The sequence below is a fragment of the Ornithorhynchus anatinus genome, chromosome 5, assembly GCF_004115215.2.
Source record: "Ornithorhynchus anatinus isolate Pmale09 chromosome 5, mOrnAna1.pri.v4, whole genome shotgun sequence".
NCBI lineage: Eukaryota > Metazoa > Chordata > Mammalia > Monotremata > Ornithorhynchidae > Ornithorhynchus > Ornithorhynchus anatinus.
This window is the reverse complement of record NC_041732.1, coordinates 20072225-20088245: the sequence shown is the minus strand read 5'-3', so window position 1 is coordinate 20088245 and position 16021 is coordinate 20072225. Positions and strand designations below refer to the sequence as shown.

General features: G+C 45.4%; 1 protein-coding gene across 1 annotated transcript in view; it reads right to left on the bottom strand.

Moving 5' to 3' along the window:
* Positions 1-687: 687 nt before the first annotated feature.
* AGBL1 (AGBL carboxypeptidase 1) overlaps positions 688-16021 on the bottom strand; it is a 631789-nt gene continuing 616455 nt past the window's right edge. The window contains exon 23 of the mRNA XM_039912196.1: positions 688-1039. Within this exon, the coding sequence (XP_039768130.1) occupies positions 688-1039 (352 nt within the window). The remainder of the gene's footprint in view (positions 1040-16021) is intronic.

Sequence of the window (16021 nt, the reverse complement as noted above, 5' to 3'; positions counted from 1 at the left end):
AAGACCACGGACCTGGGAGCCAGAGGACCTGTGTTCTGATCCCAGCTCCACCACTTATCTTCTGTGTGACCTTGGGCAAGTCACTTTACTTCTCGGTGCCTCAGTTCCCTCATATGCAAAACAGGGATTCAATATCTGGTCTCCCTCCTACTTAGACTAAGCCAATTAAGCCTTCTCTTACATGTTTCCCTCTCCCTTCTGTGTCATCTAAGCACTGGATCTGTGAACTTTGGGTATTTGATATTCTCTCCACCCTCAGCCCCACAGAACCTATGTACATATCTTGAAATTATGTATTATAAATTACTGATTTCTATTAATGTCTTCCACTCTACACTGTAAGCTCCTTGTGGGCAGAAAACGTGTCTGCTAACTTATTGCATTATACTCTCCCAAGCTCTCTAGTCTCCCTTTAGACTGAGCTCACGGTGGGCAAGGCAAGTGCCTACCCACTCTGTTGTACTGTACTCTCCCAAGGGCTTAGTACAGGACCTTTAAAGCTTGGTAGAGGCTCACAGGTCTTTTGCTAGCTATTCTCCTTCCAGAAGCCCTAAAACCTTACAGACCACCTTTTTAAGTATCACACCAGCAAAGGCATAAAGCATATAGGTTGTTAGATACAAAATCTCTTTGCAGGGCAGATCTGGGAAGCCACATCTTAGGGTGGAGTTAAAGCTGGGAAACAAGCTAAAGGGAGGTGTCATGACTAATGCTGTTTTTTACTCTGTCAAAGACTCCCAAAGGTGTTGAGGGCCCAGGACCAGGATAACTTGCTCTGTGACTGGAGAAGCAAAACCTCCCTGGTAGGTCAGAGCTGCAAGGCGATCGCTCTGCCACCCCTTCCTTCTTCTCCTCCTCCTCCTCCTCCTCCTCCTCTTCTTCTTCTCTCACTCCCAGGGCACTCTCCTGGATCTCCTGGTCCAGTTCAGTTATGTCCCCTTCTGGGTCAGAGCAGCAGTCTGCTCCATAATCAACCTCTTCCATACATGAGGGTTCGTCATCCAGCTCTGGGATCTTGCTGCTGCTGCTGCGGCTGCTTCTACCCAGATGTGGGAGAGTCAATGAAAGAGAGAGAAATAGAGAGAGAGAGAGGCATGAGAAAGAGGCAAAGACAGAGAGGAAGGCCAGAAACCAACAAGGGAAGGAAACTTTCCAATAAACTAAAGCGGAATACTTCTGGATTCTATCCCTGGTGAGCTCTAAGTTTTCTGTATGCTTGTCTGCTATTGAATCCTTCAGTGGCAAGGAAATAAACTTGAAACCAATTTCCTTCCTCTCTTGCTAACAGGGCTGACATTTCCCAGCATGCACTGTCACCCCTGTACATAGGAACTGAAGGGAGACAAGCATGGCCCCGGCCCCCATCCTTTTTTATTTTTACCAGTCATTTTTATTTTATGTGACACCCAGCTGGGAGACACACTCTTCGGATGACGGTCTGTGTGTGGTTTGGCACATGGATATCCTTTTATTTATATATTTATGGCTAACTGTAAGTAAGCATTTCCAATGTGTTAAGCTCTGCATCAAGTGCTGGAGGAGTTACTAAAATTTCAACTGAGGCCCACAAGGGACTCACAGGCTAAGTGGTGGGAAAGGCAGACACATAGAACAAAAGAATATCATGCAAACTTCAATGAACACAATTTAAAATATATCAGCAAAGACCATCAAAAAACCAAAGCACGAAGCACATCAGAGAAGCAGCAAGGCCTAGTAGAAAAAGTACAGGCCCAGGAGTCCCCTGAGGACCTCAACCTTTTAATTCTGACTCTGTCAGTTGACTGTTGTGTGACCTTCGGCAAGTGACTTCATTTCTCTCTGGCTCAGTTTCCTCATCTGTGAAATGGGGACTGAACCCTATTTCTTCCTACTTAGACTGTGAGCCCCTTATGGGACAGGGACTGTGTCCAACCTGATTGTCTTGTAGCTACCCCAGTGCTTGGAATAAAATAAGTACTGAACAAGTACTATTAAAAAAAAAAAACGCATGGAGTCAAGGAAGCAAAGAATTCTAGGAGATGAATGCCATAACCTACCCAACATTCTAAACATTGTGCTGTGGGGGAGATTCTGCCATCCTCTGCACTAACAAAGAGTGGGTTTTGACTCCCACTGGACTGGACGTGACTTGACAAACTGCTCTTTGCAGACAATGTCTTCTGTTGACCCCAGAGCCTTAGTGGCAGGGAAGATCTGGACCACACTTAGAAAGAGGAACCAAAAGGTAGGCACCCAGGCTATCACATCATGCCCCAAATTCAATCCATCTTTCCACTACTGAGGCATGGGACAAGTCCAGGCCCACAGAACTCCCTGAACCACGGAGGTCCCCAATACACAAAGGCCATTGGTTAGGCCTTTCCTCTCCTTTTTGTGGGTGAAAAAAGACAGTGGGCAAGATGCTTGGGCCAGGGACAGCTAATGAACAGCAGCTCTATGCGGTAGCATGGCCACTCCAGACCTAGGGATGGTAGTGGATAGAACAGGTTTGAGAGTCAGAAGATCCTGGGTTCTAATCCTGACTCTGCCACTTGTCTGCTGTGTGACCTTGGGCAAGTCACTTCACTTATCTGTGCCTCAGTTCCCTCATCTGTAAATTGGGATTGAGACTGTGAGCCCTATGTGGGACAGGGACTGTGTCCAACCCAATTTGCTCGTAGCCACCCCAGTGCTTAGTACAGTGCTTGGCACATAGTAAGCACTTAACAAATACCATTATTATTATTATCATTATTATTATTCATAATAAATGCTGGGTGCCCAGCCCTATTCTCTGGCAGTCGATTCCTAAGACCTATGGCAGAATGCCAGATCCACGTGGAAGGCCCAAACACCTCTTTAAGAAGAGCAGAGCAAATGTTGGTCAGGTCTACAGGGGAGAATAGTAGCTTCCAGAACCCAGACTTAGGAAAGCCAAATATTTGCTCCTTACACCCCTCTTTTTTCCAGCAATACAGCAAACTTTCCCCACTGGGTCACTGTTTTCAGAACCACAGCACTCCTCTATGAAAATTGAGCCCGGTCTTTATTTATTTTGGAAGACCTAACTATGTCTTCCACTCCTAAAGAGCCAGACTCAGAAATTCTGCCCTTCTTGACTTTTCCCTGACCACTGAGTAGGGAAAGGGAACTTCAGTAAATTGAAATGGAAAGAGACCCAAGTTGTGTTGAACCAAGGAACAACTGATAGGGTTTTAACTGTCATTAACTGTGGTATTTGTTAAATGCTTACCATGTCCCAACCAGTGTACTAACTGCTGAGGTAGATACAAGATCATCAGGACCCACATGGAGTTCACAATCTAAGTAGGAGGGAGAACCGGTACTGAATCCACCTTTTGCAGATGAGGGAACTGAGACACAGAGAAATTGAGTGACTTGCCCAAGGTCACACAGTAGACAAGTAGTGGACCTGGGATTAGACTGCAGATCCTCTGACTCCCAGCCCCATGTTCTTTCCACTAAGTCATATTCATTCATTCATTCAATAGTATTTATTGAGCGCTTACTATGTGCAGAGCACTGTACTAAGCGCTTGGGATGAACAAGTCGGCAACAGATAGAGACAGTCCCTGCCGTTTGACGGGTTTACAGTCTAATCGGGGGAGACGGACAGACAAGAACAATGGCACTAAACAGCGTCAAGGGGAAGAACATCTCATAAAAACAATGGCAACTAAATAGAATCAAGGCGATGTACAATTCATTAACAAAATAAATAGGGTAACGAAAATATATACAGTTGAGCGGACGGGTACAGTGCTGTGGGGATGGGAAGGGAGAGGTGGAGGAGCAGAGGGAAAAGGGGAAAATGAGGCTTTAGCTGCGGAGAGGTAAAGGGGGGATGGCAGAGGGAGTAGAGGGGGAAGAGGAGCTCAGTCTGGGAAGGCCTCTTGGAGGAGGTGATTTTTAAGTAAGGTTTTGAAGAGGGAAAGAGAATCAGTTTGGCGGAGGTGAGGAGGGAGGGCGTTCCAGGACCGCGGGAGGACGTGACCCAGGGGTCGACGGCGGGATAGGCGAGACCGAGGGACGGCGAGGAGGTGGGCGGCAGAGGAGCGGAGCGTGCGGGGTGGGCGGTAGAAAGAGAGAAGGGAGGAGAGGTAGGAAGGGGCAAGGTGATGGAGAGCCTTGAAGCCTAGAGTGAGGAGTTTTTGTTTGGAGCGGAGGTCGATAGGCAACCACTGGAGTTGTTTAAGAAGGGGAGTGACATGCCCAGATCGTTTCTGCAGGAAGATGAGCCGGGCAGCGGAGTGAAGAATAGACCGGAGCGGGGCGAGAGAGGAGGAAGGGAGGTCAGAGAGAAGGCTGACACAGTAGTCTAGCCGGGATATAACGAGAGCCCGTAATAGTAAGGTAGCCGTTTGGGTGGAGAGGAAAGGGCGGATCTTGGCGATATTGTAGAGGTGAAACCGGCAGGTCTTGGTAACGGATAGGATGTGTGGGGTGAACGAGAGGGACGAGTCAAGGATGAAACCGAGATTGCGGGCCTGCGGGACGGGAAGGATGGTCGTGCCATCCACGGTGATGGAGAAGTCTGGGAGCGGACCGGGCTTGGGAGGGAAGATGAGGAGCTCAGTCTTGCTCATGTTGAGTTTTAGGTGGCGGGCCGACATCCAGGTGGAGACGTCCCGGAGGCAGGAGGAGATGCGAGCCTGAAGGGAGGGGGAGAGGACAGGGGCGGAGATGTAGATCTGCGTGTCATCTGCGTAGAGATGGTAGTCAAAGCCGTGAGAGCGGATGAGTTCACCGAGGGAGTGAGTGTAAATGGAGAACAGAAGAGGGCCAAGAACTGACCCTTGCGGAACTCCAACAGTTAAAGGATGGGAGGGGGAGGAGGCTCCAGCGTAGGAGACCGAGAATGATCGGCCAGAGAGGTAAGAGGAGAACCAGGAGAGGACAGAGTCCGTGAAGCCAAGGTGAGATAAGGTATGGAGGAGGAGGGGATGGTCGACAGTGTCAAAGGCAGCAGAGAGGTCAAGGAGGATCAGAATGGAGTAGGAGCCATTGGATTTGGCAAGAAGGAGGTCATGGGTGACCTTAGAGAGAGCAGTCTCGGTAGAGTGGAGGGGACGGAAGCCAGATTGGAGGGGGTCTAGGAGAGAATGGGAGTTAAGGAATTCTAGGCATCGATTGTAGACGACTCGTTCTAAGATTTTGGAAAGGAAGGGTAGTAGGGAGATAGGACGATAACTGGAGGGGGAAGTGGGGTCAAGAGCGGGTTTTTTTAGGATGGGGGAGACATGGGCGTGTTTGAAGGCAGAGGGGAAGGAGCCCTTGGAGATTGAGTGGTTAAAAATAGAAGTTAAGGAAGGGAGGAGGGCAGGGGCGATGGTTTTAAGAAGGTGAGAGGGAATGGGGTCCGAGGCGCAGGTGGAGGGGGTGGCACTTGCGAGGAGGGAGGAGATCTCCTCTGAGGATACTGCAGGGAAGGATGGGAAAGTAGGGGAGGGGGTTGTTGGGGGGGAGGGGAGAGGCGGAGGGGTGACTTTGGGGAGCTCAGACCTGATCGTGTTGATTTTCGTGAGGAAATAGGTGGCCAGATCATTAGGGGTGAGAGATGGGGGAGGGGGAGGAACAGGGGGCCTAAGGAGAGAGTTAAAGGTCCGGAACAATCGGCGGGGGTGACGGGCATGGGTGTCGATGAGGGAGGAGAAGAAGCTTTGCCTGGCGGAGGAGAGGGCAGAGTTAAGGCAGGAAAGGATAAACGCCCCAGCGGGTCCTTCGAGCGGGCAAGGCCGCGAAGCGACTAGGTCCCGCGGGGGAGAGAGGTGGGGCGGCGGGGGCAGGGGTGGTGGTGGTGGTGGGGAAGCCGGCTCGCGCTGGGACGAACGGGTCACAGGCCCACACACACACACACACACACAGCCACCTACCCCGCACACTCCCCCCGGCCACTCTCCGCCCCGGCGGGGACCTCCGACACCCTAGGCCATCAGGAAGCGGGTCGGCCGACAGCGTCCCGGCAGAGGAGGGTCTAGAGCTCTGGGCAGCCCGGGCTGCCAGGCGGGGGTAGGACCCGCTCCTCGCTGTTCCCGGCTCACGAAAGACACCCTCAGAGAGGTCGCGCCAGAGACTAAGTCCCACCAAAAAACGCGTCGCCGAAAATCTCCGCACACATTTCTGACCCTTGGTGTGAAAAAACTGCCACCCGCCTCGGCAGCGGGGACACACGACAGGTGGAGGCCGGGTCCGCGGAACGCCACCCCGGCGCCTGGGACCCGACCTGGACCGTCATACTGCTTCTGGATGTCCCGGAAGAGGTAACCAGCACACTAGCCCTTCAAAAAACAATGTGATATAAAATAAGTGTGAACTATGTGAAAAACTCTGGGGAAATAATAATAATTATAATTACAGCATTTGTTAAGCACTCACTATGAGCCAGGCACTGTACTAAACAATGGGGTATTTACAAGCAAATTGGATTGGACACAGTCCCTATCCCTTGTAGGGCTCACAGTCTCAATGCCCATATTACAGATAAGGTAACTGAGGCACAGAGAAGTGAAATTCATTCATTCATTACCCAAGGTCACACAGCAGACAAATCGCAGAGCAGGGATTAGAACCATGACCTCTGAATCCCAAGCCCGTATTCTATCCACTATGCCAAGCTCAGAGACAGTCCTTGCCTCAAGTGAGGTTCTCATGGTGTAATGGGCTCAATCTCAGGCATTTATTCCACATTTTACATACGAGGAGACTGAAGCACAGCACAGAGAAGTGACATGCCCAAACTCACAAAGGAGGTGAGTAGCTGAACTGGCATTTGAACTCAGGCCTCCTGACTCCCAGGCCCATGCTGTTTCCTCTAGGCCACACTGGTTCTCCACGGGTCTTCAAGGGCCCCAGTGCTGCTGTGCAAGATGAGATCACTGCTGGACTGTGAGGCTGACCCAGAAATGACCTTGCTAATTTGCTTATATTTTTCTCTGAGATTCCCCGGGAAGTCATTGTGTTTCCCAGGATTTGGTCCATAATTAGCTTTCAAGTGAAGTTTCTTGTGATTCTCACTCCTCACTATTGGCTTCAAAGCTCTTCATCACCTTGCCCCTCTTACCTCAACTCCCTTCTCTCCTTCTACATCTCAGACTGCACATTCTGCTGCTCTGGTGCTAACCTTCTCACTGTGTCTCATTCTCACCTGTCCCGCCATCGACCCCTGGCCCATGTCCTACCTCTGACCTGGAACGTCCTTCCTCCTCACATCCGCCAATGACTTTTCCGCTCTTCAAAGTCCCTACTGAAGACTCACCTCCTCCAAGAGGCCTTCCAAGACTAAGCTCCCCTTTTCTCATCCCCCGTCCCTTCCGCATCACCTCTACTCACTGCCTTTGTTTTTCCCCCCATCTGCCCACCCCACAGAACTTATGTATATATGTATATATCTATAATTCTTTTATTTATATTGACGCTGGTTGTTTTGATATGTATATACCTATAATTCTATTTATGTATATTGATGCCTATTTACTTGTTTTGATGTCTGTCTTCCCCCTTCTAGACTGTAAGACCAGTGTGGGCAGGGATTGCCTCTCTTTATTGCTGAATTGTACTTTCCAAGTGCTTAGCAAAGTGCTCTTTACACAGCATGCGCTTAATAAATATGATTAAATGAATGATTCCATTTAAAATGTCCCAAGTAAAAACTTCCTGTCAACATGGTAACCCTAAGAATCCAGAACCCACTCATAGGAAAGGAGTTGTTCACATTTGTGGATAAACCCATTCAGGATCCTGCTCTGCAAAATATGACTTCTCACAGGAAATGCTCTCCAGTGAGGCTTAGGAAAGGAAATATTGAAAAGCAGTCTCTTAATTTCATCATCAATGCTTTTCTTTTACTGTTTGCAGAGTATTGACCTAAGCATTTGGTAGAGTACAACAGAGTTGGTAGACACTTCCATGCCCTCAGAGAGCCTACAGTCTAGAGGGGAACTAGACTAGGCACTGAAATTCCCAGATTGTGTGTTTTTAAGCACAGAAAAACTGTTGGCATCTAAACTGAATTCTGAGAAAAGGTCAGGAGGTGTTTCCCATGCATGAGATGAGTGAATTTGTTTTCATTTGGCAAGTCAAGATTGGACTGGGGGCTCTCTTTCCATCGTAGCATCAGACTCACCAGCAGTTTGGAAGATTCTGCAAACTGAAAGGGACTGTCATCTTCCCACATCTTTACCTCTCTTCTCCTCACTGTGCTTCTAAATATCTGTTCTCAGTCACTTTGGATTTGCAGGAAAAGCAACTGTTGTATTCACTCTCTTAAGTGTTAAGTGCTCTGCTCACAGTAAGCACTCAGTAAATACCACTGATGGATTAACTGCAATCTTCCACACCCCAGTGTAATCTGCGTGCCTCTAAATCAAATAAATGAATCCTGCTTCTTCATATGTAATCCTAGATTCACTGCAGCTTGCTCAGGAAACTGGGTCAGGAGGATTGGAAAGTCTAAGCAAGTATATGACGTGACAAAAACAATATCAGTAGTGTTCACAATCTCTTGAAAAAGTGTATCTCTGGGCTTGGAGTGCTTCAAGCCAACAGGTTTTGATTTTGTAAAGTGCTTGGGAATAGTGTAAATTGCTGGTGTTGCATGACAGACTCGGGGGAAATCGTCTCCTTTTATTTTCCTGTTCTGTGATTGTCTCCTTTTGTTCTTCAATATACAAAAAGGTTTACCCTTTTCTGGATCTTCTCCACCTCCGTGAAGAGCCAAAGGGATAATCAATTAATCAATCAATAGTATTTACTGAGCACTTAATGTGTGCAGAGCCCTATATAAGGTTCTTGGGAGAATGCAATACCGTAGTAGACACAATCTCTGCATTCAAGGGGTTTAGAATGTAGTAAATAAATGACCAAGCAAGATGCCATAAGAGAAAGATAGAAGAAAAGTAGAGGGCTGAGTATGGAGCAGAAAGACAACACAACTGGCTGAAAGGGAAGTGAGAAGATGGGACAATGAAATTCTGCCTGGAAAATATGAGAGGAGAAACTGAGGGAAATATAAGGTGACTATTTTATCAAGTAAAAACCAGGACTCTTCCACCTGGTAAGGCACTGTGCACAAGAGGGGACAAGAATGAAATTGACAGAATCATGAAAATTGTTGAGAGGGTGGTCAGCCTGGCCTAGTGGATAGAGCACAAGCCTGGGAGTCAGAAAGACCTGGATTCTAATCCCGGCTCTGCCATTTATCTGCTGTGTGATACTGGGCGAGTCACTTAGATTCTCTGTGCCTCACTTAACACATCTGCAAAATGGGGATTAAGACTGTGAGCACCATGTGGGAGAGGGACTGTGACCAACCCCATTTGCTTGTATCTAGTACTAAGTTCATACAGCGTCTGCCTCATATTAAGCATTTAATAAACACCACAATTCTTATTGTTATTATTATCATTAGCAGCAAATCCCATCATGCACCAGGATGAAGGGGCACCCACTGAAGCTTAAAGCTGATTGGGTTCAAACAAGAGAAAGGAAAACCTTCTGCACCCCAAACTACATGGGATTTGTTAACTCAGGAGGATTTGGAGACAGAGAATATGTCTTTTCCAGTCTAGACTGTAAACTTGTTGTGGGCCAGGAATATGTAAATTTAGTGTTGTATTGTATTCTTCCAAGCACTTAGTACTGTGCTCTGCACACTGTAAGTGCTCAAAAAATACGATTGAATGAATGAATTTGAAGCTTGAGAAGTAGCGTAACCTAGTGGGTAGAGCATGGACCTGAGAGTCAGAGGACCTGAGTTCCAATCCCAGCTCTGATAATTACCACTTGCCTGCTGGGTGACCTTGGGCAGGTCACTTCACCACTCTGTGCCTCAATTACCTCATCTGTAAAATGGGGATCAAAACTGTAAACCCAATGAGGACTGTGTCCAACCTGTTTAATTTTTAACCACCCCAACACTTAGTGCTTGGAATGTAGTAAATGCTTAACAAGTGCATAATTATTTTTCAAGAAGGGGCTAGATTCTTACCAAGAGGTTAGATGACAGGGACGACAACTTTCATTCTCTTCCTCTAAACACCCTTTGGTGTTGCCACCATCAAGAGAAAGAATACTGAGCTGGAGAAATGTAGGGGCATTGGGAATTTTGTAAGGGGGAATGTGAAAATCAATCAACATGAACATGGAGGTGGACATGAACAACAAACTGCAAGTGGTTGAGTAAGCAACCATGTCGGCCATCTTCATGGAATGCATTCAGCGTCCTTGTTGCTTTGACTATATCTGTCATCTGGAAACCCAGTGTCAAAATGATATCCTTCCCAAGATCCTCTCCTTTCTACCTACCGGACTTGGAAAGGAAAAGTTACTGATGTGCCTTCTCAACAGCCTCCATGTGGAGAATGCCACTCGTTTGCCAAGGTTTAGGAGCTTGGGATGGTTATTATTATCATTAGTAGTAGTAGTAGAAGTAGTACAAATACCACCATTATCATCACTATTATCATTATCATTATTATTAATACTTTAAATTATGTATTACCTTATTTATTTTGTTAATGAGGTGTATATCTCCTTGATTCTATTTATCTTGATAATGTTGTCTTGTCTTGTTTTGTTCTGTTTTGCTTTACTGTCTGTCTCCTCAGTTTAGACTGTGAGCCTGTCATTGGGCAGGGAATGTCTCTATCTGTTGCCAAATTGTACATCCCAAGCACTTAGTACAGTGCTCTGAACTTAGTAAGTGCTCAATAAATACTATTGAATGAATGAATAGTAGCAATACTACTACTACTTTTAGTAATAGTATTGATAATAATAACAATAATAATGATTGTGATATTTATCATTTACTAAGTAACAGACACTGTGGAAGATAAAATTCAATTGGATCATACTGTTTCTGTCCCACATGAGGTTCACAGCCTAAGAGGGAAGAGAACAGGTATTGAATCTCTATTTTAGATAGGGAACTGAAGCACAGAGAAGTTAAGTGATGTGCCGGTCAGATAGCAGACAAGGGACAGAGCAAAATGTAGAACCCGGGCTTTCAGACTCCCAGTTCTGGGCTCTTTTCACTGGTTAGTCCCATAGAGCAGATTAGAATTTGTCTTAGAATAATAACAGTGGTGATATTTTGTAAGTGGTGATATTTTGTATGTACTTACTGTATGCAAAGCACTGTACTAAACACTGCAGTGGACTATTTATAAGGAGATCAGATACAGTCCTGGCCACTCTTGGGGAGAGAAAGTTGCCCAAGTCATTAGGAGATGCTTGCTTACTTTTCCTCATGCTTGGATTTATTCTCTCAGGATGCCATGAATATGGAAAGGTACTTTAATGAACAACCCTGGCTGCACTGGTATGATTACTTCTTTCCCTGTCACTCTATTTTATTAATGATATTAATTATAGTGGTATTTGTAAAGCATTTACTATGTAGCAAGAAGTGTTCTGAGCAACAGGATAGGTATTGGATACTAAGGTCAGACGTAGTCCTTGTCCCACATGGGACCCACAGACTTAAGAAGGAGGGAAAACAGGTATTTTCTCTCTATTTTACAGATGAAGGAGTGGAGGTGCACAGAAGTTATTCAATTGGCCAAAGTTCACACAGCGGGCAACTAGCAGGGCCAGGATTAGAACACAGGTCTTCTGACTCCCAAAGTCTGTTCTCTATCTCTAAGGCCATGCTTCTTTTAATTTTTTCCATGAATGAGCATGGAAGACAACAAATAGCTGATACATTAACCAAAGCATAATGGTATTGTCTTACTGAAGAGAAGCAGAAGGAAGAGACCTTGATCTCAGGGCAAAACACAAAAACAAAGAAAACAGAAACGTAAGATGCTCAACTTGTTACTGGGAATAGAGTGTGAAAATATGTTGGAAAAATATCACATCGCTAACAAAGGAAACTCGACCTCAGACTCACACATGTGTTGAGGCACACGTAAAGCACACTTTCAGAATCTTTCTTCAAAAAATCTACTCCCTCATCTTTCAGTCTTTACATGCCAGCCTACAGGAGCCTCCATAGCAATTTACAACTTTATGATGTGATAAATAGAATTTCTTTCTTTTGATTTTTCATTTGCATATTTATGGAGATGTGACCATCTTAATTAGTTATGCTGTTTTTGTTTCATTTGTTCTGTGTTTTTTATTTCCTCCATTGGGAAAAGAAAGCTTTCTGCCATGCTGAGTTACCCTGCACACTCTAACAGGGTGCACAAAACCACAAAACCCAGCCCATGGTATTCTTTGACATTCCCCTCTTGCTGGTAAGCTCATTGTGGGAAGGGAATGTGCTTCCCAACTCTGTTATTTCATACTCTCTGAAGCACTTAGTAAAGTTCTCTGCATACAGTAAGCACTCAATAAATACGATTGATCGATAGATTGAGGGATGCTTTTTGAAACTGGCTTTGTGGATTTCTTTGCATTTGTTCTCGCTTTAACCTCCGAGGCAACACTCCTGGTTTCGGGAGTTACCAAGGCTCATGGGACAGCTGCCCCACTGAGTAATTAACATTCCACAGGTCTTGATGACTCTTGCTGATCAAATGATGTTTCCCAGCCCCACCTCCCCACATCCTGCACTTCTTCCACTTTCCCATTTTAAAAGAGAAGCAATATTTCCTTCAACTGATCTTTTCCTTCAAGGCTGCATATTAACAGGAGAAAAATAGATTCCCTTTTGCCATTTCTCTGGGTAGTTGATCCTCAATTGACCAGTCTGGCAAGTTGCCCACACACTGACAGCATTTACTGACCATTTATCCATCTTCATGTGGAACACTGCTATGCCCCAGGCCCTGTGAGCCAGCTGCTAGTGAAACCCAGTTTACTAGTAAGAACTGTGGTATTTGTAAAGTGCTTACTCTGTGCCACGCACTGTACTCACACTGGGGTATTTACTCGATAATGAGGTCAGGCAGAGTGTATCTATATCTATATATACAATGAATTCGCTAAGTGCTTACTATGTGCCAGGCATTGAACTAAACTCGGGGGTAGATACAACATAATCAGACACAGTCCCCACTTCATTTTATAGATGAAGTAACTGAGACACAAACAAATGACGTGAGAAATGAGAAATGCCCAAACAGACATATGGCAGAGCTGGAATTAGAACCCAGGTCCTTCTGACTTCCAGGTCTTCGCTGTGCGCACTAGGCCATGCTGCTTTTCTCACCAAGAATACTCAGCACACTGACCCAGAAATTCATTGTTACCCCAGCTTTGACCACTTGGGATTGCTTTTTTCCCAGAAATTTTGAGGGATTCACCGGGTTAATCTCCTTTGTTGCTGATGTTCCAAACAACCTGCTCAGAGACTGATGGGGTATCTGAGCCTGACAAATTTATGAATTGATCCCTGGTGCTTATTGAGTGCTTTCTGTGTGCAGAGGATTATACTAAGCATATGGGAGAGTAAAACATAATAAAGTTGGTTGATACAGTCTCTGCCCACAAGGAACTCACAGTCCAAAAGGATCTTACAGACTACAACCTGGTGGAATGGCAGAAAATTATTAGAGTTTACAAAATCCTGGTGTAAATGCCATTGACTCTTTGGCCTGGAAAGATGAAAGCTAAGAAGGGACATGTTAGGAAATTGGCCAAATCATTTAGCGAATCTCCTCATCCCAGGACAAGGAGGTTGCATTGCAGTTGGAAAGGGATGCGTTCAGAATCAACAACATCACGCAGTGGTTGGTAAGCATAGGAATTCATGAATACCTTCTATGGTACTTCTATTTTTCTACAAGCACTTTTCGATTACCTATCTCTTTTATCCTTCAAATAGCAACATTAGTTGGAGAGAGGCGATTATTAAAGCCCTCAATGGATCGATGAGGAAATTTTGGCACTTGACTTGAACGAGGTCACTCAGCAGAACCAGTAGCAGAGTTGGGATTTAAGATTATGTCTTCTGATGCCCAGGCCCTTGATCAAAGTTGTGCAAACCAAGATTAATAGTTGTGGTAAAATGCCTAGACAAGCACTTCCCAATGAGTTACTAGAGTGAAAGTTAAGGATATTAGATGCTACATCCTAAATCAGGGATGAATGTCTATAGAGGCAACTTCCAAGGGTTCTCTTCCATTTTGGATGGATGTGCCACTGTTCTAACCCAGAAACAGCTTTGTCTTCGGTTGTTTTGTCCTTACATCCCTTCCTGAGGTTTAAAGATAATTCGTATATATTGTTGCTAAAGAAGCAAGGTAGTCTAGAGGAAAGAGTGCGGACTTGGGAGTCAGAGGATTGGGTTCTAATTCCAGCTCTGCCTGCTGTGTGAACTTGGACAAGTGACTAATTTCTCTGTGCCTCAGTTTCCTCATCTGTGAAATGGGAATTCAATACTTGTTTGCTCTCTTACTTAGACAGTGAGCCCCATATGGGACAGGAACCATGCCCAATCTGATTGAATTTAATCTACCCCAGTGTTTAAAATAGTGCTGGACACTTAGTAAGCTCCAAATACCATCATTACTATAATGAAATCCTTTTTGGGAGGGCCGGGGGTCCTGAGAAGTCATAAGCAGGAAGAAGACAGCTAAAGTCTTGAATTACAATTCAGATTCGCCTAGGAAGAAGGAAATTTGTGCCACAGTGAATTCAGGGTTTCCTTTCATTCATTTATTTAATCGTATTTATTGATTTTTTCCACCTGAGGAAAATGCATACTGAGGACTGAACAGTGGACAGATCTGCTAAACACCAAAATGTCTGATATCAAACCAGAAAAATGACCACAGTCAGCTACCTCCTCTCCTCCACTCAGCCCTAATCTGGACTTTTGGTGAGTGGTTATTTGAAAGGCTACTGCCTAAGACATCGGATCTTGTATTGGAAAGGGCACGAAAGAGATACTGGAAAATTTCAATCTGCCTCTCTCCTCTTAGACAAATTGGTGATGAAGTAGTAATAATAGTAGTGGTATTCATTAAGTGCTTACTATGTGCAAAGCATCATACTAAGAGGGAGAATGGAATTAGGAACAGGTGATCATCAGCCTGTCCTGGGTGCTGGAGAGATTCATTCAGTTATCAGAGGTAGCCTGAAACGAAGTTAGTTCAACCTAGACAATCCCTCCAGGAATCCATCCCTCTCTGCACTCTGGTTCCATGTTCTGATGGTTTCTTGCTGAGTAGCAGCATGACCTAGAGGATAGATCACAGGTCTGGGAGTCGGAAATACCTAGGTTCTAATCCTGGCTCTGCCAAGTGTCTGCTGTGTGACCTTGGACAATACACTTAGCTTCTCTGTTCCTCTGTTACCTCATCTATAAAATAGGGATTAAAACTGTGAGCTCTTTGTGGGACATGGACTGTGTCCAACCTGATTAGCTTGTATCTACCCCAGTGATTACTACAGTGCCTGTCACATAGTAAGTGCTTAATGAATACTATTAAAAAAAAAAGACAATGAAAACCATCTCACCTGAATTCTCACCACCTAAACTTTCCAAACATATGGGCACATTCCTGGAGGTCTTAATTAATCAGGCAAAGGGCTTAAATGAAAGCTAATGAGTGTTGTCTCTCTTTGTGCTCTCATGGTTCAGTTTCAATATACATTTGGGTGGAAACTGGGTAGCATTGGAAACTGTATTGCCTGTAGCCACATACCTGTTTTGGCTAATGTAGTATAAGGGTTGGGGAGGGCAGCAGTGGATTAGCAAATATGGATGCCATCACTGGAAAAGGTGCCCACACCTGGAGGTGGGTGGGGTTTATCTTCAGAGCTGCTGGAAAGGGAAATCTTTTATGGATCCCGAGAGACCAGTTGCATAAGTGCCACATTTTATCGGGCTCTTTGATTCAAGTAAATAAGAGTGTAATTTTTGGTCTTTACTCGGGGCTTTTCTCTCTAATCACAAAATCAAAGGTCCACAACCTCTCCAGGGGGATTTCCCAGTCCTTTTGGAGCAATAGCTCTAAGTCGCAGTTGTGTAAGGCTTAGACGGCAGGTTCAAAGCTGATAAATGGCATGGCCATACGCAACCCTGTTGGACAGGAACAGACTCTGCCTGGATTATCTCCTCCCA